The 26,246-nt window shown below is 40.5% G+C and overlaps 1 protein-coding gene across 1 annotated transcript in view; it reads right to left on the minus strand.

Annotated features, from left to right (window-relative positions):
• Positions 1-26,246, minus strand: part of DNAH12 (dynein axonemal heavy chain 12) — a 4,520,724-nt gene that overhangs the window by 391,660 nt on the left and 4,102,818 nt on the right. The window contains exon 63 of the mRNA XM_044078497.1: positions 912-1,049. Within this exon, the coding sequence (XP_043934432.1) occupies positions 912-1,049 (138 nt within the window). The remainder of the gene's footprint in view (positions 1-911; positions 1,050-26,246) is intronic.

Raw genomic sequence — 26,246 nt, forward strand, 5'->3', positions numbered from 1 at the left:
AATTACCTTATAACTCCTATGAATCTTTACAAATGTGAGGAAACTGTAAAACTAAGCTAAAACATAGGAAAAATTACATCACAATATTTCTGCAAAAGTGCTAAACTGTACACAGCAAAACAGAAGTCAAAATAATATGACTGACTGGAGCTTCCATAGTAATTCATGCTACTGATTATTATGTAAAATAAAAATTAAGGCTATGTAAAGGATTGCTTTAGTAAACTAGACCAAAAGAAAGCCTACTATATGACAACACCTCACATAAGTAGAAAATATCAACATGGGTTTATGACAATAAAGCTTCTTGAAGGCTAGTAGATAGCAAATCTGACAATAAAATTTACAAAGCCATAAACCTATGAGACATTGGCCGGTGTGACTTCACAAAGTAAACTGGAGCAAAATGTGCCTTTAGTTGAAAACTTTGTGGTACAGGAATACAGAAAAGGGTGATGCATTCTGTTGAAGAGTCTGATTGATTTGGCTTCTAGACAAATTAATTTGTGAACGATAGGCAATACTCATAAGTAAAAGATACTGTAGCACATTCTAAGATGAAGACAATGTGTGTTTTCTTTGGTAAAAAAGTGTAATTTCGTTACTCACATCACAATAGTTTATCTGATTACATGAAAAAGTACTGTTATGGATTTCACAGTAAACAGAGTCAGTACATTTCCACTGTTTTATATTAAAAGACTCCTAGTTATTTAACTACTTTTCTGACTTCTGAATATATAACATTTATTAAAGACAAAATGAATAATGCAATGTACTAGAAACAATAAACTATGTGAAGCCAAAGGCATTCTAGGTCTCACAAGACATTATTTACTTTTTTCTAGACAGAACTCTTAGTACAGCGGGCAGAAGTGATAGCACAAAACACAATATTTATAAAACATTACCTGGAGCTGCCTAATACTTATCCGAAGGTCTGACTCATTAAACCCATAGGGAATATTCCACCCTAAAGGACCATACTTCTTCCTTTCTTGAACAAGAGCATGAAAAAAACAAACAGCAAACAAGAGCTTCTCCCAGACCTAAAGAGAAAGACATAAAACACTGTAGTTAGTTATCTATTTTTTACTGCTTTACATAATTTATTTCAAAAGCTCTTGACATTTTACAAAACTGTCAATTCCTGTGTATTTTCCTTTTAAAACTGCTAGATTTGTCAAAGCATCAAAACGGTCTTTAGCTTGGCCCTGTTAACTACTAGCAGTAGTGACACGGGGATGGTAAATATGGAGACAAGAAACATGGGAATGGAAATCATTCATTTAAGTAAAATGCAATTCAGTGTCTGAACTCTAGGATGATAGATTAATGAATGCATAATCCTCAGGTGGTAATGTGCAAACTAGAAAATACATCTACTTATAATACAGGTATAATAAAATATTTAAGTGTCAATTGCAGTAGCAATGGCAGCCTCAGAGTTAGAATAATTAAGTTGGGCAGTATGGACCACAATCCTTTAGACATGGTTATGAGAGACTGCTCCCTTGTAAAAACAGGTATGTTTATGGTGCTGGATGAATAAGGATGTTGGTGGATTTGTCTTCTGAATGAGCTGTTCTTTCTGTTTCTGACTTGTTGAGAGATGGCTTGGTAAATTATCACTCAGTGAACTGTACTATATATAAGAAAATACTTCAGCTACTCATGTTCAATATACATACATACATATAAGCCACGGTGGTGCAGCGGTAGCATTGTCGCCTCACAGCAAGAGGTTCTCCCAGTCGATTCTCGGCTGGAGCTCCTTCTGTGTGGAGTCTGCATGTCCTCCCCGCAGTCGAGTGGTGTTCGAAAGACGTGCGTGAATGGGCGTGCCTTCGTTGAAGGTTGGGTGTTGAGCTGGCACCTCGGCACCGTAAAAGAAATCTACTGCCAATCATTAGCGGACCAGAGTTCCGCTGTGGCGACCCCTAACCGGGAAAAGCCGAAAGAAGAACGAATATATATATATATATATATATATATATATATATATATATTTATATATATATATATTCTTTGATGGTAAGCCACCTCTTCAATGGCTGCTGCTAAAAGTTGCACAAGTCTGAGGTTCATTGGTTCAAAGGATCATAAGAAATACAACATAAGTGAGTCACAAGACCATTTATGCCTGGCCATTACCGATCCTCATTTTGTTACCTCATACTCTCATACAAGACGTATTAACAAAATGGAGTTGTGAAATAGTGACAGATGCGGTAGGATAGTCTCACTCTCTAATAAAGTAAGCAACTTTACAATAGTCTCGATGTTAGACATATAATTGTAATGGCAGGCTATATAGTATAGTGGTGTAACAGTTGGTATTGCTTTCCCACAGCACTTGGTTAGGTTCTGTTGAGTAATTTCTATGGCGAGTTTGCATATTCTGTCTGTGTCCAAAACCTAAGGACTTTACAAATTGCTCCAGGTATGTATGATGTGCGTACAAGTGTTTATGTGTTCTACAATGAACTGATGTCCTATCCAGCACAACTTCCTGCCTTATGCCTGCTGTTTACAGGAGCAGACACCAGCTCCCTACAACAAAAAAAAGCAGATACAGAAAATGGATGAACTGATGGGCTGAATTAAAACAAACAACCTAGGATTATGCATGACACATGACCATCAAATGTCAAACTTAGAATAAGATATCTGAATTTCATAGGCCATTGAAACAGTGTGTTTTTGCATTATGATTTACTACAATTCATTGATTTGCTGACCGGGAACAATCACTGATATCTATTTTCTGCACTGGATGAATTTTTTTGTCATTTGTATGTAGCCAGTAATGAGCCCAACGAAGGAAGAAAATCAGCTTGACCAACTGCTTCAGGTTTCTAGGATGAACATAAGAGGTACAGCCGACTATCACCTAAGCAGCAATAAAATACCATGTTTTAACATTTGCATATCTGACCAAAGGACATTTCCTGGGATTCAGAAGGCTTATCTCAATGGGGAAGTCTTATGAGGTTTCCCCTCATAAGGGCCTTGGTATGAAGAGCTGCCATGCAGGTGAAGCCACATGCAAATGCAGCAGTCCAGAGGAATGGTTAATGCAACTTAGCTATGTGCTCTCTCCACCAGAAACACTCACAAGTCACAAACTACTAAGGTGAGTGATTCAGAGAATCACTCGGCTGAGTAAAATTTTATACCAGGTAAGCCCAGTGAAGCCATAGGGGTGGAGATGTGACAGTATATGCATGTGTGTCTATGTGTGTGTGTGTGTGTGTGTGTGTGTGTGTGTGTGTGTGTGTGTGTGTACACGCGTGTGCGTGCATGCCTCTCTGTCTAGCCTAGCTGGATGCACTATGCGGGTTAGGCAGTGGATTGCTAGTCTGATGTGTGTGTGTGTGTGTGTGTGTGTGTGTGTGTGTGTGTGTGTGTGTGTGTTGACAGTGAGTGAATGTAGGGAGGGGTTTGTTTTTGGATGACTGATGTGTGTGACTGCACGTGTATGTTTGGGAATATGAGTGTGTGTGTTTGTGTGTGGGTCTACTTCAGAAGACTGAAACACCAAAAGACTGAAAATTCAAAATACTGAATGATGAAATTTACTCTTTCTCCACTGTTGTGGGATCTTGGAGTTGGTATATATAGTTAGCAGGGGTGAGGGGTGCTGGGTGGCTTGCCCCCTGGGGATTTAGTCTTTTGGTTTGTCAGTCTTGTGAAGTAGACGTGTGTGTGTGTGTGTGTGTGTGTGTGTGTGTGTGTGTGTGTGTGTGTGTGTGTGTGTGTGTGTATGTGTGTGTGTGTGTGTGTGTGTGTGTGTGTGTGTGTGTGTGTGTGTGTGTGTGTGTGTGTGTATATGTGTGTGTGTGTGTGTGTGTCTGTCTGTGTGTGTGCTCATACACGTGTGTGTGTGAGAGCATGCATGGGTGTCTGCATATGTGTGTATACATGTAGGTGGTTAGTTTATAGTTCCACATTCCATGAAAAGAAGATTAATGGCAGACTGAAATTTAAGACAGCCCTGGCACAAACATTTTGTTTTTCAAAACCTTATAAGATTCTTCTTTCAAAGCACTTTCAGTATACACATGGATAAAGTAAAATATGTAAGTCATTAGAAAATATGAATGCAATTAATCCTAATGGCCTCACTCTATAGAAAAAGTTATCCAAGTTAATGGTATTGATGAAAGAACAATGTTTTGATATTGCACAGTAGCCTGAACATGATACACAAAGAAACATGAATGGGATGTAAACACACAGGGGACAGAATTCATAGGTTCATAGGTGTATACCAGACTAATGACTACTGGGACTTTTATAAGCCTAGCCATGTTACTCAAATGTATCCCAAGAGTTACATATGTTAGGGCATGATTTAATGTCTGCCTTGGTCCATCATAGACGTAGGTGTTAGATCAGGGGTGAATTTCCAATTTCCTATCCACTGATGCAGGTTGCACTTGAATAGGGTTAGGGATGATCTCTGCTTCACATGGATGGGAAGCCTATTCCAGGCAATGGGGATTCTCTGAGGTATGTACTTGTCCCATGAACATGTCCTATTTATGTCGCAAGCAAAGTGTCCACAATTAACTTAGATCTAGTAGTCTGGGTGCTGTTTGTTTAGTGGTTATGCAAAAGGTCCATTGGAGCAGGATCCAAGAATGCCTTGTAGGCCAGGCATATATCACATCCCAGCAGTCTGTAGGAAACATACACAGTTAGAGTACACAGTATAGAGATAGGGCATTGAGGCAATCTGCATAGGATATTGTGCTTACACCCTGTATTTTTTTTGTGAGAAACCTCTGTGGATGTTCCATTTGTTGCATGTGCCTGGAGAGGTATATACAGAGGGGGCTGTTATACTCAATGATGGGTCAGATGATGGCTGAGTACAGTGGTGTTATATCTCCTTGGACCTAGATACTATGCCCTTACTTATATGTTGAGTGGCACAGAATGATTTTCTTACAACCAAAGACACAGTCAAAAGCCAGGGTACTAGCTATGTGAGTCCACAAATCCATGACAATGGTGTCTACTTTTAGGGGTGTTTTGTCAATGAAGTAGTTTCCCTGGGTGTCCAATTTGTCAAAAGATACTATTAAGCATTTCTTGGAATTGCATTTTAAACTGTGTTTTTGGAACTAGTCAGGTTGTCTGTGTTAGACCTTCCTGTAAGATGTTAGTATTTGGGGGTTTTTCTATGATTGCCCCTCATTTGCAGTCATCTGTAAACTTGGTAAGCCAGAGGCCCTTGACACTGGCATTGGTTTCCAAAAATTAGATGCCAAAGAGGAGCAGACCCAGCACAGAGTCCTGGGGGACTTTACTAGTGCCTGGCATCTTAGTGGAGGCGGTCTCTCCAGTCCTACCTTCCTGGGTCTTGTGAGATAGCTGGCTATCCAGTGAGTTGCATAGAGGTTTATGCCTGATTCTTTGAACTTGTTTAGAATGCCAGAGTAAGGCACTGTATCAAATGTTTTAGCTAGGTCAAGGTAGGCAGTATACTCCATTTTGCCCTTATTCATTGCTTTGCCGGCCTCCTCAAAGAAGTCCATTAGGCTCAGTTGGCATGACCTGCCGTTGACAAAACCAAACGTGTTTGGGTCAAGTGTCTGAAGGTTTCCTATGTCATTGTTAATCATTTTCATGATAATTCTTTCCACGACTTTGCATAAGAAACTAGTTAGACTAATGAGTCTGTAGATCCATTGGTGGTCTGCACTTGTTCAGACAGATGACCGTTGCAGTCTTCCATTCATATGGCACAAAGCCTGTGCAAAGTCTATGGCTGAATAGTGACACCAGTGTCCCTCATAGGTCATATTTCAGGCTATTCAGAAGCCCTCATGGAATATTATCAGGACCCCATCAAAGCTGTATTCTTGGCCTGAGAGAGTGCATCTAAGACCTGTTCCCTACTAATAGTTGCAAGGATTATGTTAGATGGTATTTCCTAGGGGGAGGCTAGGGGTGAAGGGGGGAGGTAAAGCTGGAGCTGAATTTGTCAGCCAAAAGACTTGATACATCTCCCAGTTCTGTGAACATGACTTAATTTGCCAACAGCATGGCACACTGTTGTCTGCTGCTTTTGAGTTTTAGGCATAGCTAAAGAAGACCTTATGGTTGTCCTTGGTTTGGGATGCTGGATTTACCTCAAAATTTGATTTGTTTGACTTAATTAGTCCTCATAGTTATATATTCAGTTTGATAAAAGAGTTTTTATCTTTTTTGATGTCACACTTCCTAATTTTAGCTATGACTTTCTTCTTTTGTTGTACAACCTGTTTAATTTTGGATTCCACCAGGGTGTTTTTTTTTTAGTTAGCTTTGGGTTTACTTCTGGTAGGCACAGCAGCCTCTGTGTAATCACTGACATGGTTGTACAGAGCTTCTGTGAATAATTCTGCAAAGCCTGCTGTGTTACCTGGGTTTGGAGGAGTTAAACATTTTGACAGATTATCACTTAATAAAAGGTAGTTTGCCTTGGAGTAGTTTCTAACTGTTACATGGTTTGCTGGGATTACAGAATTGATTTTTATTTTGAAGGAGACTACTTTCTGGTCTGACCATACCAGAGAGGACATGATGCTGTGGGGGGGGGGGGGTGCAGTGTTCTCCCATATTTATTAGTACCAGGTCCAATATGTTTACACCTCTAGCAGGCAAATGCACTAACTGGTCCAGGGTGTTTATATTTTAAAGTCTAGGAATCTCTGTGCTGCAAATTTGGTGTCATGTAGGATTCCCAGTTTATAGGGAGACAATTAAAGTCTCCCATTAGTATGATATTTGGTTAAATGGTGAGTGTCTCCAACAGATCTAAGTATGAGCTTTAAATTTCATGGGACATAGAGGGGTGACCTATAGCTTACTAGGATATGGTATGGAACTTTGTCTATGGTATTCTGGACATGGAGGAGCTCCAGTACATCATCCTGTTTAACCAACCTACAGATATGCTTGTTACTGATGTAGCGCAAGACACCTCCACTTTTAGTCCTTGTCTGTGCAGTTGCTGGTTTGTGTGGAAGGCACTAAAGCTTTGTACTGCGGGGGTACTCTGTGGCTTTAAACCATGTTTCTCTAACTCAAAGATGTCCTCATTCTCCAAGGTGAGGAGAGCTTGGAGGGAGTGGAGCTTCTTGTTTAGACTCCTGGGACTGAGCAGCAACACCTTTAGATTTTCTTAAACAGATTCTGCTACGTTGAAAGGTTTGCCAGTCTGGCATTGCCTACACAAGGCTCTGTGGTGAGGACAGTGTTTTAGCCAATATTCGAAAGCCTAGAGGGGACAGGTGCAGACTATCCTTGGCAAGCAACTTAGTTTGTTAACCATGTCCTCCCACTCTAACAAATATTACATTCCCCGTAGAATGACACCAAAAACTAGGTCAATTATTAAAGTCAGTCATCTTCTGTCTGTATTGTGGCATCATCCTTGGCAAAGGTAGAGTACTGCTGAGTGCAAGGCACGTAACTGTCTATGACTCATAGACCAAGAGCTCCATAGTGACTCTGTTCAAATAGTCTCGGGAGGTAAGTCTCAGGTCATTTACACTTACATGGTCTATGACTGAATCAACTGGTACCTGTAGTGCAGTGACTTGAGTGTATGCGCGATTTGGTAGATTCTGGCCCCTGATAGGCAACTGAACATTATTTTCTCCTTGTTCAGCCTTTTGAGTGAGGCATCAGTATTTTATACAATGGAGTCCCCTATGACTGGAGTGCTGGGAAGTGTACTGGCTTGCCTTATGGGCTTGGTAGTTGAGGTTCCACTATGTACGACTGTATGTGCAGTTGTTGTTGTTCCTTTGGCTTTTCCCGGTTAGGGGTCGTCACAGTGGAACTCCGGTCTGCTAAAGACTGGCAGTAGATTTTCACGATGCCGAGGTGCCAGCTCGACGCCCAGCCTTCAACGAAGGCACACCCATTCACGCATGTCTTTCGAACGTCACTCGACCACACATGCAGACTCCACACAGAAGGTGCTCCAGCTGAGAATCGAATGGGAGAACCTCTTGCTGTGAGGCGACAATGCTACCGCTGCACCACCGCGGCTACCGTATGACTGTATGTGCAGTGTTAGCTGTTATTTCTGTTGAGTGTTTTCAGGTTTACTAAGGATAAGGTTTGCAGGTGAAATGCCTGGGATGTGTTTGGGAATACTGCATTTGAGTGCCTTCAGCATAAGTATGTCTATGTGTTTGGAGTGAGTACTATGTGTGGTGGGTGCAACGTGTGTTTTCCTAACAAACAGATTGTTATAAATGAGTGTTTGTATGCAAGAGTTTTGCCTCCAGAGACATTGTGTATATAAATCTCTTGCATACTGTATTTATATCTATGAGTATTAAATAGTTGTCAGTGAACATTAGAGAATTGTTACATTATCTCAGTATACCCATATCCTACAAATTGGCTGCAGAGAAATTGGGAAAGTGCATACCCATGCTGTCAGGTCCTTGACTGGATGAGCTACAAGGGTGCATGAGGGGGTTAATAGTGGGCTGACTAAGGGTGCTTTTGGAGCTAAAGATTAGATAAGGGTTTATAATACAAAATTCAAGAGGTAGTGCTCCTCAATATGCATACTAGCTACTCTGTGCTACTCAAAACCCAAAGCAGTTGCTCTGCACTCGCAGTGTTACAGGTACAGCTTCAGAGGTGGTTTTATAGGGAAAATTTGGCTTCTAGATGTCTGTATCTATACGGGGCACTACTAACCACCACTGTATGATGGGCAGAGGAGTGCAAATGCTCCAGATTTATATAAGGCACTTAAAGTACAGGAAAATGGCTTCTAAGTCCTCTGGTCAATAAAATAACTATGCTTACAGCTTTCATATGTGCTTCCCATTTCAGATAGACCAGGCCAATACCTTCTGTCACTAGATTAACTATCCCAGTCCTCTTAATGTAAAAAAAAATGATTGCTTGAAAATGTAATGCTACCACAAAACAATTTAAATAAACTACACGGAAGAGTCAATTTCAAGTATTAGGGACCTTTAAATTTATTTAAAGTTCAAAAATCAAAAAAAAGAAATAAGCAGCAGCACTCACAAAACAGTTAACTGAAGTGGAAAATAATAAAATAAATCTCTTCTCTGCCAAGGATGGAGCAGGATTAATTCAGGACCCTCTCAGAGTGTTGGAAAGGCACCAATATAATGGGAACTATGGGAAAATGAGCAAAAGACAATTTGAAGTAAAGGAGGTTTACAAAAGAGCAATACTGGTTTGCTGGGTGAGCACTCAATATTATGGGTCTAAGGAAAACAATGAGTGGGAAATGTGCTTAAGTAGTTTCCACAACAAACAGTAGCAATTAAAGACAGGAGGGACTTTGGAAGTCAGATTACCAAAAGAGGCAGAGGCCGGAGACAAAGTCTTTTCAAACCATAACAGGAAATGGGTGAGAGGGCTTTAAAAAATCAAGCTGAAAGAAGCAGATTAGCTAGGGAGGGATCTAATCATATAAAGCCAATATTGGAGCTCTAATCCTATGACTCTAAGCTACAGGTCAAAGACTCCAGGTACGTTAGAATTTCAGAAACTTTAACTTCATTTCCTCAGTGTGGGGTGGGAGAGACAGAAAGAATAGTGGAACATAAATGCATTAAAATCATACCTCTCAACCTGGAAACATCAAAAATCTGGACAAAGGCCCATGAAAAGAAGGTACAACTGGCCAAAACCGGGGTGCTGATTAACATAAAATTTGCATAGATAATCATGTAACCCTGCCACTCCGATGGAATTGTGGGATACCAACATGAAGATTGACATTTGAACTTCAGACTTCATATCCCTCATAAAATACACAATAATGTAAAACCTGTTATTCTAGCACCTATCTGAGTTTACAGGAGCAATATTTAAAATATGTTCCTATTTTTGGGTCTTTATCCCACTATTTTTGGCTTTGTCATTTTGTCCAGATTACTTTATAAGAGACTGAGACTATGTTTTGGCACTTCTGCAAAACTATAGATTCAGAAAAGAATACCTCCTTTAGTATCTATCTAGTTCCATTCTACAAAACACACAAGTCTTGCATTAGACACTTAAAACTAACTAGGCTATTTTCACAAAATATGCTTTTAAACCATTAAACCTTCATACCCTGTATGCTTATTTGGTTCAGTACTAGTAGCTTACCATTTGCAGAAATGTGATTCTCCCACTGACGATTTTGCTGCCCACTCTGTCTAGCTGTGGATAAAGTGAGTTGGATATACAGACCCAGGTAGTGTAGCATCCCAGCGATCACTCCAAAGGCTACTATCATGATCTCCCTAAGTCACGATCCCCTTTCACATGAAGGTAAAGATGGTATAAGGCTGCACAGAAATCTCCATTTGCTCACCCCATCAGCCCCCTTGGAGAAGGCTGTGTGGGAGATGTTTTTTCTACTGTCCCTCTAACTCCTTCCAGCAGCAGTACTCTCTTGCTTTTGCTCTTGATGCCGCCAAGTCATTTGAAGCTTCCGAGCCTGGTGTTAGTATTTTCATTATAAACATGCATGTGTTTATTTGCATCCTGGTTTGATGTTAATACTTACCTAGTCTGTAAAGCTGTTTCTGGGTTTAAAATGAGAACAGGAATTCAAATCATAGACACATGGGCTGTATTCCTATTTATTGGCTGACAATGTAGGCAGAGTTAGGGTGTTGACTATAACTTACACATCATGCTGGTAGATTTAACCTTTTCCATGTCTCACAAACATACAGGGGTGCAGGTGGGTGGATAAATAGGTGAGTCCATCTTATACAAGCATTTCCTTTTCTCTTAAACATGCTAGGATGCTGGCAGGTGGATAAGCACCGCATTTCACTGACTTTTCTTTTTAAAACTGATTCTCAAAGTGCCTTAAAATAAATGTTTACTGTTATCAGACTGGCAGCTGTAATGCACTAACAATTTAAGAGTATAAAATACTTAATGCTATTAAACTCATTCAGCTTTGTGTGTTATAGGCTTTCTTTTATCATATACTTAAACATTTAGTTTAATAGCAACTAATTTAACTGAGTGTTATGAAACACATAAGGGTCTACAAGTCCCTAGATTTTAATTTCAGTGCATCACTTTTTAGTGTTATATTATAAGCAGTTTGAAGTCACACTTAGGGTCATGTGCACAGTTAAAATATAAAGGACTCTCTGATGTTTACTGAGAAGTACTAAATTATAATTAGAACGAATACTGGCACTATGGCTTTATTTCTAAAACATTAAGTCATTTTTCTGGCTCATGGTACATCAGTCTTAAGTGCCATCACTGACTGAGTTGTGCCAGTTATTACTTTTGTTTTGATTGCATTCTTTTTTTCATTAGGAGTGGAAGTTGATTACAGCAACTGTAATTAGGCGATGCAATTTAGTGAAACAAGGTCTGAATACAAAAAAACAGTCTAAACATTTAACAGATCAGTTAATGGTGAACTGCTATCATTACTACAAATAAGAATACAGTAAAACTCTCCTTCCATGTTTAATTTTGGGTCCACTATAGATGACCAAAAGTTTGACCAAATAATGTCTCACTGTGACCTTTTTTTTTTTTTCCAAACACCTTTATTGAATTATCACTTGTGTGTAACCTTCTTGATAGCTTGTCTGGCTACTGAATATGGATTGAGTGGAAAAGACCACATTAGTAATTCATGTTTTAATTTAGGAAAAGAAATAGTAACGAAAACTATTGAAAATAGCCAGCCAGTATGTGCATGTGTGTGACTGTGTGTACGTTTGCATGTGTTTCTGTCCGCATGTGTGTAGTTCTTGTGTTTTCATTCTGGTTGAAGTATTTTTAAACCAATATTAATACATTAATGCTGATCATATTTAGATGTCTTGTATCTGGGAACAGATATTTAATTTCTAACTTTACGTGTGTGTGTGTGTGTGTGTTTGTATGGCATGCGCACGCTTGTGTGTAAAACCTTATTTAATTAACTTTGCTGAATGAATGCAAGATGTGTAAGTTGCTATCATATTTATTTCACAAGGTTTGTGTTTCATTTACTCTTCTGTTTAGACATTTACTAGAGTTCTTTTAAGTCATATATGTGTTAACAAATCAATAGCCAAGATAAATTTACATGAGAATGTTTTGCTCCTAACTATAGGATTTATTACTATTTATTAGAAGGGGTGCTGTACCTTAACTGATTACTGTTACTTGTACCATGAAGCACAGGAAGGTTTCTTCTACAGTTTCTGCTTTCTTCTCTATCTCTATTCAGTTTAGCCCTCAGCTGCTTGACAAATGCATATCTACTGACCCCACACCTCTCAACATTTTAGTGCAGAAATACTGAACAAAACCAACAATAATGGGGGAGAGGAGACAAACGTCCAAAATCAATGACATATTTTAAATGTCGCTGTTACAAACTTAGAAAGTTGATAGAATAACAGGTTTTGCATTTGCATGTACTTTGCGAAGGATATAAGACTGACTCTCAAATGTTTGCCATTATTTAGTGAGGAAGAATGATAGCAGTGTCGCCAATTCTGGTGCTTGAGAGTGGGTAAAACAGGGAGCATTTCGAAGGCGTGTCAGAGAAGGTTCTCCAATATAGTATGTACTTGACTTTGAATGAAGTACAGTACAGTACCGTGTAGCAGAGCTTTTAGTTAAATGCGTAGTTATGCCTTAACATGTTTTAATCATTTCTGAAACACAGAATTCACATTTAATTGATTGTTTTTTGGGTAGTAGGCTAAAAGCCATGTGGATACTTTTTCAACACAACAGTGCAGTGTGATGATGTGACCGGGCACATGGGAAATACAAATAAATACAAAAAAATGAAATTGGGATTTAAAGGGGCCACTCGGGAATACGTGGCACCCTATTATTTTGAGCCCCAAAACAGTATTTTCCAAGGAAATTTCAGTACACTTGAGAGGTCTGATTGAAATGCAATTTTAAGTAGGTAAATAATAAGCAGAATATAAAACTGTAGAAGCAAAACAGTAGGATAAACAGTTGGAAAAGAAACAAAGCACCGATTCTGAACTGGTGGCAAAGGCCACAGATGGCTGGTTTTATTTTCTCAGTCTTTGTTCTATCAAGATAGTAATGGAACTGCCTATGTACATCCAAGGAATGAAGAATCATTTCCCTTATGTTTTGTGGTTTGGGAAAGAAGGTAGGTAGACTTATGGCTTGATTTAAGGATGTGTCTGTCACCACCTTGAGCATATAGGAGGGTTAGTCCTGAGACAGACTCTGTCTGGATGAGGAAAGGTGTCACTGCCACAAGTGAATGCAATTCAGAAACCCTTCTAGTAGAAGTGATAACTAACAAGAAGGCAGACTTCTATGTCAAGAATTTTAAGTCAGCAGACACAACTGGTTCAAATGGTGAAAGAGTAAGTTTTTCCAAAACAAAATTAAGGTCCCAGGGTGGGTCCAGAGGCCTTTTGGGTGGCCTGATGTGGATCACCTCTCCCCAAGAAACTGTTTCATAAGAGGGTGAGAAAAGATATGGGGTGGGGCAGGGATGTGGGTTGAGAAAGCTGAGGCATGAATTTTTATGGAGCAGTAAGTTAGGCCTTTGTCAAACAGACTTGCTAGACAGGACAAGTTGATGGTGATCTTGCCTAGATGGGGATTCTGAGCATGTTGCCCACATCAAAGGGAGAATCTCTTCCATTTAGATGAATAGGATTTCCTGGTGCTAGGTCTTCTGGAATCTAATATCCAGTCTTTCTAAGGGTGTCCTGAACCTGTTTGTCCAGAATAGGATCCCTTCAAGATGTTAAGGTATCCTCCATACTGATAATTTGAGAGTCCACAGGTTGGGGTGCACAATTTGTGGTCATTAATACAACAGATTTGTGAAAAACAGTATATATAGACCAAAAAACTTTGATCTGTTTGGAAAAAGAAACATCTGAGGAAATGCGAAAATATAAACAATAAGATGCCAGATAGGACAAGATGACTGTGATCTTGGCTAGATGGGGATTCTGAGCATGTTGCCCACACCAAAGAGCATCCTGGGGAGCAGATGGATTGGAGGGAGTGTATAGATGAAGAGGCCTGTCCATTGGAATGAGAAAGCATCTGTCTTCCAGACTGAATTTGTTGTGTCCCTGAAGCAAAACCTTTTCAATTGAGTATTTTCCCTGGTGGCGAATAGGTCTATTTTGAGGAATTCCCCATTTTTTGGTTATGCTGAGAAAGGTTTCCCAATGCAGTTGCCACTCTTGCTGAGGTGGTATGCTAGTTGGTTGTGCACACCTGGCAGGTATTATGCTAAAAGGTGTAATCCCATGGAGTGTGCTGCTTCCCAAACATCCATTGCTAGACAACAGAGATGGCAGGAGTGAGTTCCCCCTTTCTTGTTTATGTACAACATGACTGTGGTATTGTCTATTTTCACCACTAGCACCCCTGTTTCCATTTCTCTCTGAGGGCTAGTAGACCTTTTTGAACTGCCATAAGCTCCTTTAAGTTTATGTATTTGTCTCTGAGTCTGTGGTCCCACTTCCCTTGCATCTGGAAGTGGCTGAAGTGTGCTCCCCAGGCTACCTCTGAGGCATCTATGGTCAGTGTTTGCTCCTGAGAGGGGAATCTGAAGGGGCAACCCAGTTTGTGGGATCAATTCCTCCTTGAAGTAATGAATCAGTTTGATCCTGTCTGAGAGTGGATGTGCATGCTGGCACTATACATTTTTGAGGTACCACCAGAGTTTCCTCATGTGTAGCTTGGCCAGGGGAATCATGAGGATGCATGAGGCCATGTACCCCAGAGTCCTGAAGTACTCTCTGGCTGTGAGAAAGTCCCTGACCATGATTTTTTGAAAGTGCGGAGTCAGGAAGGAGACCTTGTCTGGAGGCAAGAAAGGCTTTTGGAGAGTAGAATCTTGCAGGGCCCCTAATGACACAGTTCTGGTCATGGGGTCTGTTTGGGATTTTTGCTGATTTGGGTGGACCCCAGGGAGGTTCTGGGTGAACATTACGTCTGAGTTGAATTTTGTCAAGCTTGTAGCCTGGATAATGCAATCATCCACATAGGTGTACATTTGCAGAAGGCAATTATAGGGACTAAGCATTTTATGAAGACCCTGGGAACAGTAGACAAGCCAAAGGGCAGGGCAAAAAATTGATAGTGCCTGGCACCTGCTCTTAAGCACAAAAAACTTCTGCATGATTCCTCTATGGGAATATGCAGGTATGCATTCTTTAGATCTGGGATAATCATAAATGCCTTTGGAGAAATTATGGCAAAGAGTTTTTGAAGGGTCAATATCTTGACTTTTGGGACCTGTAGGAACTGGTTGAGGGCAGACAGGTCCAGTATAGGCCACCATATGCCTTCCTTCCTGGGAACTAGGAAAATTCTGGAGTAGAAATTCCTTCCCTTTTAGTGCTCTGGGACCATTTATACCAAGCCCTGGGCATGTAGCATCTGTATTTGGGAAAGAGCCTCTGCCCTTTGGTTTGGGGGAATGTCTGGAAAGCCTGATGGCTTCAAGGCTGCTTGAATTTGAGCTTATAGCTCCTTGAAATAATGGTTAGTTCTCACTGGTCTAAAATAATGAGGGACCAATTCCTTTGGAATAATGTTAGCCTTCCTCCAAGTCTGGGAAAAGGAAGGTAAGGGAGGGGGAACTATCATGGAAGAGACTTGATTGTTCCCTGTCAGAGGCCCGTGGTCTGGAACTCCCTAGCCTAGAGGTTTCTGAATGCCATTGCCTGGGTCTTTGATGCTGCCTCTGGCTCCTTTCCCTTCATGGCTTTCTTTGCCTAGCCTTTTGAGAGGGAAAAGACCAATGCTTGGAAGGATAGTTTCTACTAAAACTAGGGAGGAGCACCTGCAGGAAATCTTTAACAGTCTACATAGACTTGACCTTGTCTTCCATTTTTTTGAGCACTGCTTCTGCTTAGGGGCCAAAGAGAAATTCCTTCTTCAGTGGGGCATCCAAGAGGTTTGATTTGATGTGCTGTGGGAGAGACTGCTCCCTCAGCCATGTGTGCCTCCCAATTACAGAGCCTGTAGGTGGAGCCCTGCTGGAAGCTTCCATGGCATCATTCCCACAGTAGAGGGAATGCTTTGCTACCCGGTACCTGGAATTCCAAAGAACCAGTGACTCCTTAGAGAGACTCTTGATCTCTAAAGTCATAAGCTTCTGTCTCATATGATCCAGTGAAGTCTCCTGGTATTTTATCATCTGTAAATGGCAGTTTAATGCCCTCATAGATAAGATGGCGGAAGTGTAAACCTTTTTACCAAATCTATCTAGGGCCCTGCTTTCTTTATCTGTGGGAAAAGGATTTCTGGAGGAGCTAGCTCTGGCTCCTTGGGAGCTAGGGGGCACAACCTCTGGGTCAGCTGCAGGATTCTTAAAGAGATGGTTATGAGAATCCAAAACCCTACAAAATCTGTCAGGTTTTCTAGGGGCAGAAGTGACGGAGTCTGGCTTCAAGGAAGAGTCCTGAAAGACATCATCCACAATCCCCAAAACAGGACGGATGGTGAGGGGTTTATCTTCTGGGAGGTTGTGAAATTCCCTTATTCTATTCTTGGGCTGACAGTAATCCTGGGCTTCCCACTGGAAATATTCCCTCAAAGTGAGTGTGCAGTATTTCCCTGAAAGATAAATCCTCAGGAGGGGAAGCAGAAGCCAGATTCTCCTCAGAGTCTGAGTCTTCAAAGGATGCCATGGAGGGGCCCTCTTCAAAAACAGAATCCTCCTGGTCAGAATCCACATCCAACCAAAGGGATCATAAAGGACTTCTTGAAAGGGATCTCTTTTCCGTTTTTCTGGGGAGGATTCAGAAGGGGTTGCCTGCCTCTGACAATGGAAATAAGGTGCTCTGCCAATCTCACAAGGTCCTGCTAATAAACCTGAGAGTGAGAGCTGGTAGAACTAGGTTGGGGCTGACAGGAAGACAGTTTCTAAGGAGTAGGTCTCGATTTAAGCCTGGCAACATCCAAAGCACAGATGCCTGTCTCCCTTGGAAGAATGGCTGATGTCAAGGTCTGGCACCGTGCAACATCGGCTGTGCTGTGGTCATTGGAAGCAGAGACCTGCAGTGTGGTCCCGGACCTGACTGACAGAGTCCTAAGGCTTGGGCAGATGTCAAGGGACTCAATGGCATATCAGACTCTGCATGGGTCTCAATAAAGACCTGCGCCATCACCTTGGTTGCAGAAGGGGGCTGTGAAAGTGCCTCACATTCTTCAGTGATAATAAGCCTGAGAGGACTGGCTGACAGTGAGCAGACACTGTCTGAGGCCCTAATTCTGGGTTGTTTTTCCTTCTCCTACTTACACTTAGGTAAATTGGCTTTGGATTGAATGATGGACACTATAAAACACAGTCCACCTAAAGCTTCGCTGAGGTGCCTAGCTAAAATTTCGGCCCTACATCTAATAATTCTAGGATTGAATCAGGTGCAGAAATGACAGTTGGAAAAGTCGTGGTCTGGGTCCAAGCAAGTTACACAAAAAGAATGGAGGTCTCGGTGTGGAATCTGTTTACCACAATGGAGACAATTATTAGTTTTAGTCAAAAAATATAGAAAGGGCTCCCCAACAGGGTACTCTGAAGCCTTCTCTCTGATGCAGCCTGCCTGACACACTGTCTGAATCTCTGCTTCAGGCTCTGATGGCAAGAAAGAACTGAGATCATGATGTTGGCTGATTCCCTTTATACCCAAGCATACTGACATTGTCAGGGCATCTGCCGGCTGTAGGAAGAGGCAGATTTTTCTCTGGTAGTCGGGCCAGCCAAGGGCTTCCATGGTGGGAAATCCCACAAGTCAGGGCTGCAACAGTGAAACATGAAGAACATCCAGCAAGAAGGGAATCACCACAGTGATCTTTGGAGAGTCATTCTAAATTTTCAGAATTACCCTCAATATCAGTGGAAAGAGTGGAGAAGCATACAGGAACATTCATGTCCAAGGAAATTAAAATGCATTTGTTTTCAAGTCCTGCTTGCAAGGAGTCCTGGAGCAGAATTTTGTCAGCTTGCTGTTTTGAATGGAGGCAAACAGATCTAGTTGACATGTTCCTCATGGCTACAGCAATTCTTAGAAGACCTTCTGATTCAGTTTCATTTGTAAGGGTCTGCCTTGATCCTGCTCAGCTTGCCTGCTATAATTTTTTTCTCTGATGAGATGTCAAATGGTGACAAAAAATTATACCCCAATACCATTATACCATGGATAATTTGAATACAGGAATGACTTGGTTCCTCCCTGTTTGTTTAGGTACTGCCTGCAATCACTTGTAACAGTCCAGGGAAACATAGATGACTGAGACAGTTGAGAGCATTTACTTCTTACAACATCTCTTTTACATTTATGTGCTTTGATCTGTCCTTTTTGTTTCAAAGAGCCTGCAGTTTTACTTGCATAGGCAATACTACCAAAGCAAAGTCTGAGGTGTCCATAGTTACAGATTGTGCTAGAGCTGCAAGGGAAAAAAGGTGACTTGGATTCAGATAAAACTGGTCTCCACCAAAGCACTTCCCTTTTTACACATCCCAATACAGGAATCTGGAATATTAGGGATGTTGATGTTTGGACCATACAGATTTTAGGTACCATTGAATCTTTGTCATGTGGAGAATGGCTAGAGGAATTGTGAGAATTGTGGATGCTATGAGAAATTCCCTTGCTAAAGCTTTGGATTAGGCAGAAAAAAAATCAGGTACAAGTCTAGATATAGTTATACTTTTCCCTATAGAAGAAACGCACTTTGAACTGTGGTATCGAGGAGACACTTCAGGAAAATAATCTTCTGAGAAGGAGTTGGACAAGACTTTTGAATACTCTCTTGAAACCTCAGAATGTGAAGGAGATCTCTCTCACCCAAGTGAGAGATTCCTGACACTTTGAAAAAGTCTCCACAAAGGTAAGCAAGTTGTCTAAATAAGGAAAAATGTGAATATCTTGCAGACTTCAAAAGGCAATCACTGGTGATTTGTGACCAATCTTGGAACAGTAGATAACCCACATGGTAATCCAGCCACAGAAACCCTTAAAAACTTTTTAAATCTGGGGCTATAGTGTATAATGATAAGCATTATTTAAATTTAGAGTTACTAAAAAAACTGAAAGGGGGAATAAGTGGTATGAGGTTGTGAAGGGATAGTATTTTAAAGTTTGGGACTTACAAAATGATTGAGAAAAGTAAGATCTTAGACTGGTCTCCATGAAGCTTCTTTCTTTGGTATCGGAAAGATTCTTGATTAAGAACCTTTCCCTGTCAGAGAAAGAAAACAGGTTCTATGACCTGAATGCATTAGTCGAGGTACCAGAAGCATTACATTTCTATACGCAGTCCAATCGCTGGAGCTTCGTGTGTTCTTTATGGCTCTATGACCCGAGTCAGTAAATACTGAATGACAGGAGAGAATAAAGAAGTTTGGTCTGGTGGATGAGGACGAATCCTCTGAAAGAAGGGTCTCCCACTGACATCTGTACCCCTGATCAATCACTCTCAGAAACCACTGTCTGATATATGTTACCAAAGACAGAATGGAGCTCCAGATTTTGGGGGAGTTTTAAAGGCTTGTCAGGGTGAGAGGGAGTGTTACAATTTGCAGATAGTCATTCAGACTTGTTGGACTATCCTGGTTTCTAGGAGGCTCCCCTTTTCTTTTTGGAACCTCCTTGGCATTTGTTTTGAATATCTGCTTTCCTGAAGTTTGCTGATTCTGCATATTTTGATTTTTATAATTAAGATCCTGAGTTAGGTATGAAACCTTTAACAAATTTGAAGAAGTAAGGTTGGAAAATATTAGTTGCCCTTTGAATTGGTTCCCTCTCTCAACAAACTTTTTCAGAATCCCAGCAGCAGATGGCCCAAAAACAACCTCCCTATCAAGGGTAGCATTCAAAATGTTAGCTTTAACATCCTCAGGAACATTTTGAGAATGTAATCATGCAACCTTCTCATAACAGATCCAGTAGTAAACACACCTCAAAGAATGTTTGGTTACCCGAGGAACAGAAGAACTAACAGCACATAGAGAACATTTAAACTCAGATAAAGAAAAAGTGGCAATAATGTTCACCATATTCTCACATGAAGTAAGCAAAAATGTTAACATGTGAGCTTGACAATTATGAATCCTAAAAATAAGTGTGGCAGAGGAGTAAATTGTTTTCCCAAATGTATCAAAAGCTTTCCCATCCTTATCAGGAGATGTGAGGATGGTTATCATTAACTAAATGCAGAAGGATTTGCCAAGGAAATCACTGCAGGGTCAGATCTGGAATTAGAAAATACAAATTTGTAAGACTGAGGAACTTTATGCAATCTATCTATCTGCCTTCTTAGGAGCTGCAGGTAAATTGGCTGTCAGGCATGCTACAGGGAGTAATAAAAACATCCTTCAAAACTGGAAAAACGGGACGGACAGCAGTAGCTAGAGGAAATTCTGGTTGTAATAAATCATAATATTTTTTTCAAAGAAACTGCAATGTTGCTGTGTTTTCACTGAAACAATTGGCTCGTCCTAGATATGGTTTTAGTGCTAATGTTGTCTTTTTTTTCATGAACTACTGTATCTGTTTTTCCTTACTTTTATCTTCCAAGAGACAGTCCGAAGAAATATTCCCATCAGAATCAGTTACATTTTTCAGGAAAAAAAAAAAAAAACAGAAGTTGTTCCCTCACAAACTTTTCTGTTCATCACATTGGAAATTGTAAGAATATGAAAAACGTATTTTTCTCTGACCAGTAAATTCAGAATGAGAAGAGTTAAAAGCCTGAGCTAAGCTCAATAAATCATTCATGTCTAAAGTAACAGACAGGAGAAAATAAATGCTTACTTTCCTGATTCTTTTTGACAGGAATCTCCATAGACGCAGATACCTGTCAGGGACATCATACCAGGTAACAGTCATCACAGTCCAGGCAAAGAAGTATTCTTAATTACTTCCTCCTAGACTGGTAAGCAAGGTTCTCCCATGCCTACCAAGGACACTCCAACAGCTGCAGAGGATGTGTCTAACCTGTTGTCTGTGTTGGCTGAAGGGATTACACCTGACGAAATCAAGGAAAAAGACAAATTGTCTGAGAAACCAGAAATGGCACAGCAGAGTCACTCTGAGGCTGAAGCAAACTATTAGCCTATAGCAAAGGCTATCTGGAAATGTTCTTATTTTTGAGGAAAAACGAAGGAACTTGTAATTTATTCCAGGGCAAAGCTGTGAGGGAAGCCTGAAGTCCGGGGAAAACTGACAGCATCAGGAAGTAAAAGGTAAGCACAGGAAAGTAGCATTTTCACCTTAAAAACAGTGCGAAAAATTCGATATACATTTAGCCCAGACATCGAACCAAATTAATACAACTTTTCTCAGAAAAAAATTAGAGTCTTCTTCTTCTTTCGGCTTTTCCGGGTTAAGGGTCACCACAGCGGAACTCCGGTCCACTAGTGATTGGCAGTAGATTTTTACAGTGCCGAGTTGCCAGCCCAATGCCCAACCTTCAAACGAAGGCACGCCCATTCACGCATGTCTTTCGAACGCCACTCGACCATGGGGAGGACATGCAGACTCCACACAGAAGCCACTCCAGCCGAGAATCGAACAGGAGAAGCTCTTGCTGTGAGGTGACAATGCTACTGCTGCACCTCCGCGGCTATCTCAGAAAAAAATTAGAGTAAACTTAAGAAAAATATAAGTTTACACTAAAACTAATCAAAATACCACTGTAAGGTCATAAGACAGTCCAAAAAATTTAATTCTATTACAAAACAAACAATTTTACTTATAAATGTAGTCTTTCAGTCTTAAAATAAATTGTAGAATGCTTTTTCACTGAAAGGAAATTGCCTTTCCAGCAACAGAGAAATGCTACCCAACCATCAATCCTAGAAAGCCTGCAAGAGGAATGCTCTTTGGCAGCAGGAAAACTTTAAATGGCTTGATTTCCAGACTGCAGATGTTCTCCTGCCTAGTTCAAATTGTCAGTGGTCAATGGTCTGGGTGTTTGAAAGGTGCCCTTAAGCTTTGGAAGCTGGCCAGTTGTTATAGCCTAGGCAGGATATAATATATACAGCTTAGGCATTTGCAACAGCGATCAAACAATGAAAATTATGCAAATAAACAAGGTGGGTGTCACTGCAGCCTGAACGTGTATGACAATATGCAAAGGGACTGGACAGAAAAAAAACTCCTCATGAGAAGGAATTTTTAGCATGACAACTTAATATCCCTGTCCTGGGCTCTCTTCTTTTTATCCTATTTGGAACTGCCATGCCTCTGTTTGCCATCTGTCATCTGTCATTTATTACATAGATAACATCACACAATATTTCTTCTCAAAATCTTTACAAGAAATGTCCCTAATCCTCTAAATGGTCCTCATGCACTACAGTCAGGCCTCTGGCTAAATACCATCATGACCAAAGCTAAGCTGTTCCATCCAGTAATGCTTTAACCAGACCACAAACCCTATTTTAACATACATGACAAAATAACACTACCCCAGAACTTGTCAAAACCTTTAAACTAGTCACATTGAACACAGCTTCAAAGTTTCATCATCAATTCACCTACATAGTTCAGCAATGCAGCTGCAAGAATGTCATACTCTAAGTGGCATGTAGGAGTATAGGAAAACAGGACTCTTCCAGTTTGCACCACAATGTCTACAGACTACCTTCTGTTCAAACTATTCTTCTGAGGCTCTATTCTGAAAATCTCAGTACCTCTTTAACAGCAAAATTTCAGAAAGCCTATTACTTGTACCACAAATTACCATCTGGAGCTTCCCCTCTAAACTACCCCACTGCCTCTCCCTTATGGAAAACATCTGGCCAGACTCTGAACAAAATGACGTCTGTATCTGCTATAGGAATAGCTCGCAACATACTCCGTTACAATGATGAGTTATCTTCCCTTAATAATGTGCTACAATATTACATATCAAACCCTACTTCTGCTCCATAAATCAGTTCCAAACAGAATTCATGGCCTCACACAACAGCCATGGTGACTTCCCTTAGTTAACTTTTTGCCTCCAAATGCTGGAATGCTCTACCATATGTCCTAAAGACTAACTCTAATGCATTAAGTCTCACACAAGTTCTCAAATAACACCACCTAGGCACTTGGATTGGTTAATTATAACACTGTATTAACAAAGATAACCCTCTTGTTATTTACTCTCAGTTTATTTTCTCTAAGTCTTTTGGGTTTCTAATACCATGATGGGAACAGACCGCAGTCCTAAGTCAGGTACAGTTAGAGTTCATAAACTTAGTATTGTTTCAGTCTTTGATGTTAGCCAAGAGTGCTCTTATCAGTTCCCGTAATGTATCTACAATTGCCTCCTTTTCTAATTCATACAGGTTTATATGTATGGCTGTAAATTCTTTTTTTTTTTTTTAGACTTGTTGCTCCTACTACTATTGGAACTGTCTGGGTATTTTTCTTCCACATTGCTCTCATTTCTGCTCACAAATCCAGTACTTTATGACCTCCTCTCTGTACATAAGATACTGTAATAACTGGGAGTAGCAATTTCAATGAGAGATGCTAATATTGTCTTTTTTCATGGACCACTGTATCTGGTTTTCTTACTTCTATTTTTTTTTTTTTTTGAATTGTTGATAATGGGAGATCCCATGTGATATAAACCTCATCATCCTCATCATTCTCTATAATGCTTTGTGGTTCAAGTTTCCAATGCTTCTCAGCTATTTCTATATTCTGGTGTTTGTATATACGTTATTGTGCCTTTCAGTACACAGGCCCTTTGCCATGAGTGTATCACACCCAACAAAAAAAAAAAAGATGCTCGACTGTTTCCATTTCTGTTTTACATAACCTGCATTTGTATGTTTCTCATACCTTTTCAATGGACTTTGTAAACCAATGTGTATATAGTCCACTGTTCTGGGATGCCATTATTAGCCTTTCATCTTTTGATTTTAATTCACCTCTCCTTAACCATTCCTGTGTTAAATCTTGGACAATAGAAGGTTGTTCAAGGTGAACTCAGTACTTTCCACTATATTTATGAATTTTCCTATTTTCTTTCCTTCTTATCTGATCTTTTTCTTTTTTGGCACATTCATTTGCTGTCTGATTTTTGTCTAAGTCTTGTTTGATTTCATTCCCACTTCATATCAAAATGCTTCTGCTAAACTTAAGACTTCTCATGTTTTAAAACTTTCACTATGTTTGGATCTGATAAGGTTGGCAGATATGTATGCAGTCCCATGACTGCAGATCTATACATGTAATCAATTTCAAGGAGGACCACACTTCCTTCAGAGAAAGCACTATATAATCTTGGTAATAATTGATTTTTATATATCATTTAATAAGCATAAAGCACTTTTCTTGTTTTCTTGTCGAAATGATCCAATACTTTTTGGGCCAGTCAATCACCCAAAAAAAGAAGTTATGTACTCACCATAATGTTCCATGTGAGTTGTTCATCTCACCTTCATTCATACAGATGGGTTCGGAGCTGATCCTCGGCTCTGAGTTGGCCTACTACAAAGCTCGAGGTCTTCAGACAGCTCACTGCCAAGTCCCTATGCCATGATGCACCCTGAGTTACCTCAGATCTTGTTTGCTGCATCTAACAATACCATGTGCCATTCTATCACTTTTTTTAGGGAAAACCCATAGAAAGACTGAGCAACCATGATAAAACTAGTATTTCGGTCCTCGAAAAACCCTGAAGGGGGTAGGAGGGTGGGAAGTAAGAATGAAGGAGCCATGAACAACTCACATGGAATGTTATGGTGAGTACATAACTTTTTTATGTGAAGTTGTTCTATCTCGCCATTCATTCTTACAGATGGCTAGCGTCCCAAGCACAATCTTTCTCAGGTGGCTCACAGGAGTATGTTTTTCAGGACAGTAGAACCAAAGGAGGCCCTGTCCCTGGAGGCCTTATCAACTTTGTAATGAATGATAAAAGTACGAGGTCTTGACCAAGTGGCTGCTGCACAAATATTGTTTATAGGAAGCCCTGCAGAAAAAGCAGAGGGTGCAGACACTGCTCTGGTAGAATGAGCCTTAATTTTGTGTTGCAAAGGTAAATTGGCAGCTGAATAAGTGAAGGTGAAGCAATCGTATAAGCATTTAGATAGTGCTGTTTTTGCCACTGGCATACCTTTCCTAGAATCTGTAAAGGAAACAAAAAGTTGTTCTGATTTTCTGAACTCTTTAGTTCTATCCAGGTAAAATCTGAGCTGTTTATGAACATCAAGCTTGTGCAGCATATACTCTAAGTTATTGGTGTGTTTGGGGAAAAACACTGGTATATCTATGATTTGGTTAAGGTTAGCTTCAGTACAAACTTTAGGTAAAAATGAAGGATTTGTTCGCAGGGACACTCTGTCAGCATGAAAAATCAAATATGGAGGTTTTATGGACAAGGTCTGTAGCTCATATTCTACGGCAGATATGATGGCTACTAAAAAGATAAATCACATGAGGGAGCTGGCTCGAAAGGTGGGAGAATAATGCGTGAAAGCATAAAATTTAAGTTCCATGGGGTATAAGGGGATTTCACTGGTGGTCCGAGGTGGAAGGTCCCTTTGAGAAAGGCTTTGGATAACTTGTGTGACATTATGTTCAATCCTTCAAAGCCAAGGTGAAAATCAGAGATGGCGGCAGGATGTACCCGAACTGTAGCTGCCGCAGCTCCTTTGTTGAAAAGCATAGTCAAAAATTGTAATATAGAGGAAATGGGGACTTGGTAGGGATCAATGTTATTCTGAGAAGCCATACAGAAAATCTTCTCCATTTGCTAAGGTACAACTTCCTAGTAGAGGATTTATGAGAAGATATTAAAATATGCTGTGTTTTGTTTGAGAGGTTATGGAACCTGGCTATGTTGGAAATTGGAGCAGCCAAGCTGTCATTTTTAGGGAATGAAGTAAGGGGATGAAGAGCCCCTGACGAATATGTCAGAAGGTCTGGAACTGGGTCCAGAATCCAAGGCTCTTCTAACAGATGAAGTCGAAGGAAGGGGAACCAAATCTGACGAGGCCAATGAGGGGCTATTAGAATGATGGTCCTTCCCAGGGCTTTTGCTTTCTGTAATACTTTGGGTATAAAGGGAATTGGTGGGAATGCATAGAGGAGACCTGGAGGCCAATCGTGTATGAGTGCGTCCCTTGGGGAATCTCCCCGGGGGGGGGGGGTCACGGCAAAGTAGCTTCTGCATTTTGTGTTCATGTGTGAAGCAAAAAGGTCACAGCAAGGCTGGCCCCACCTGCGGAATATTCTCTCCACTATCTC

The sequence above is a fragment of the Protopterus annectens genome, chromosome 7.part1 (assembly GCF_019279795.1).
Source record: "Protopterus annectens isolate FY-2018-M chromosome 7.part1, PAN1.0, whole genome shotgun sequence".
Taxonomy (NCBI): Eukaryota; Metazoa; Chordata; order Ceratodontiformes; family Protopteridae; genus Protopterus; species Protopterus annectens.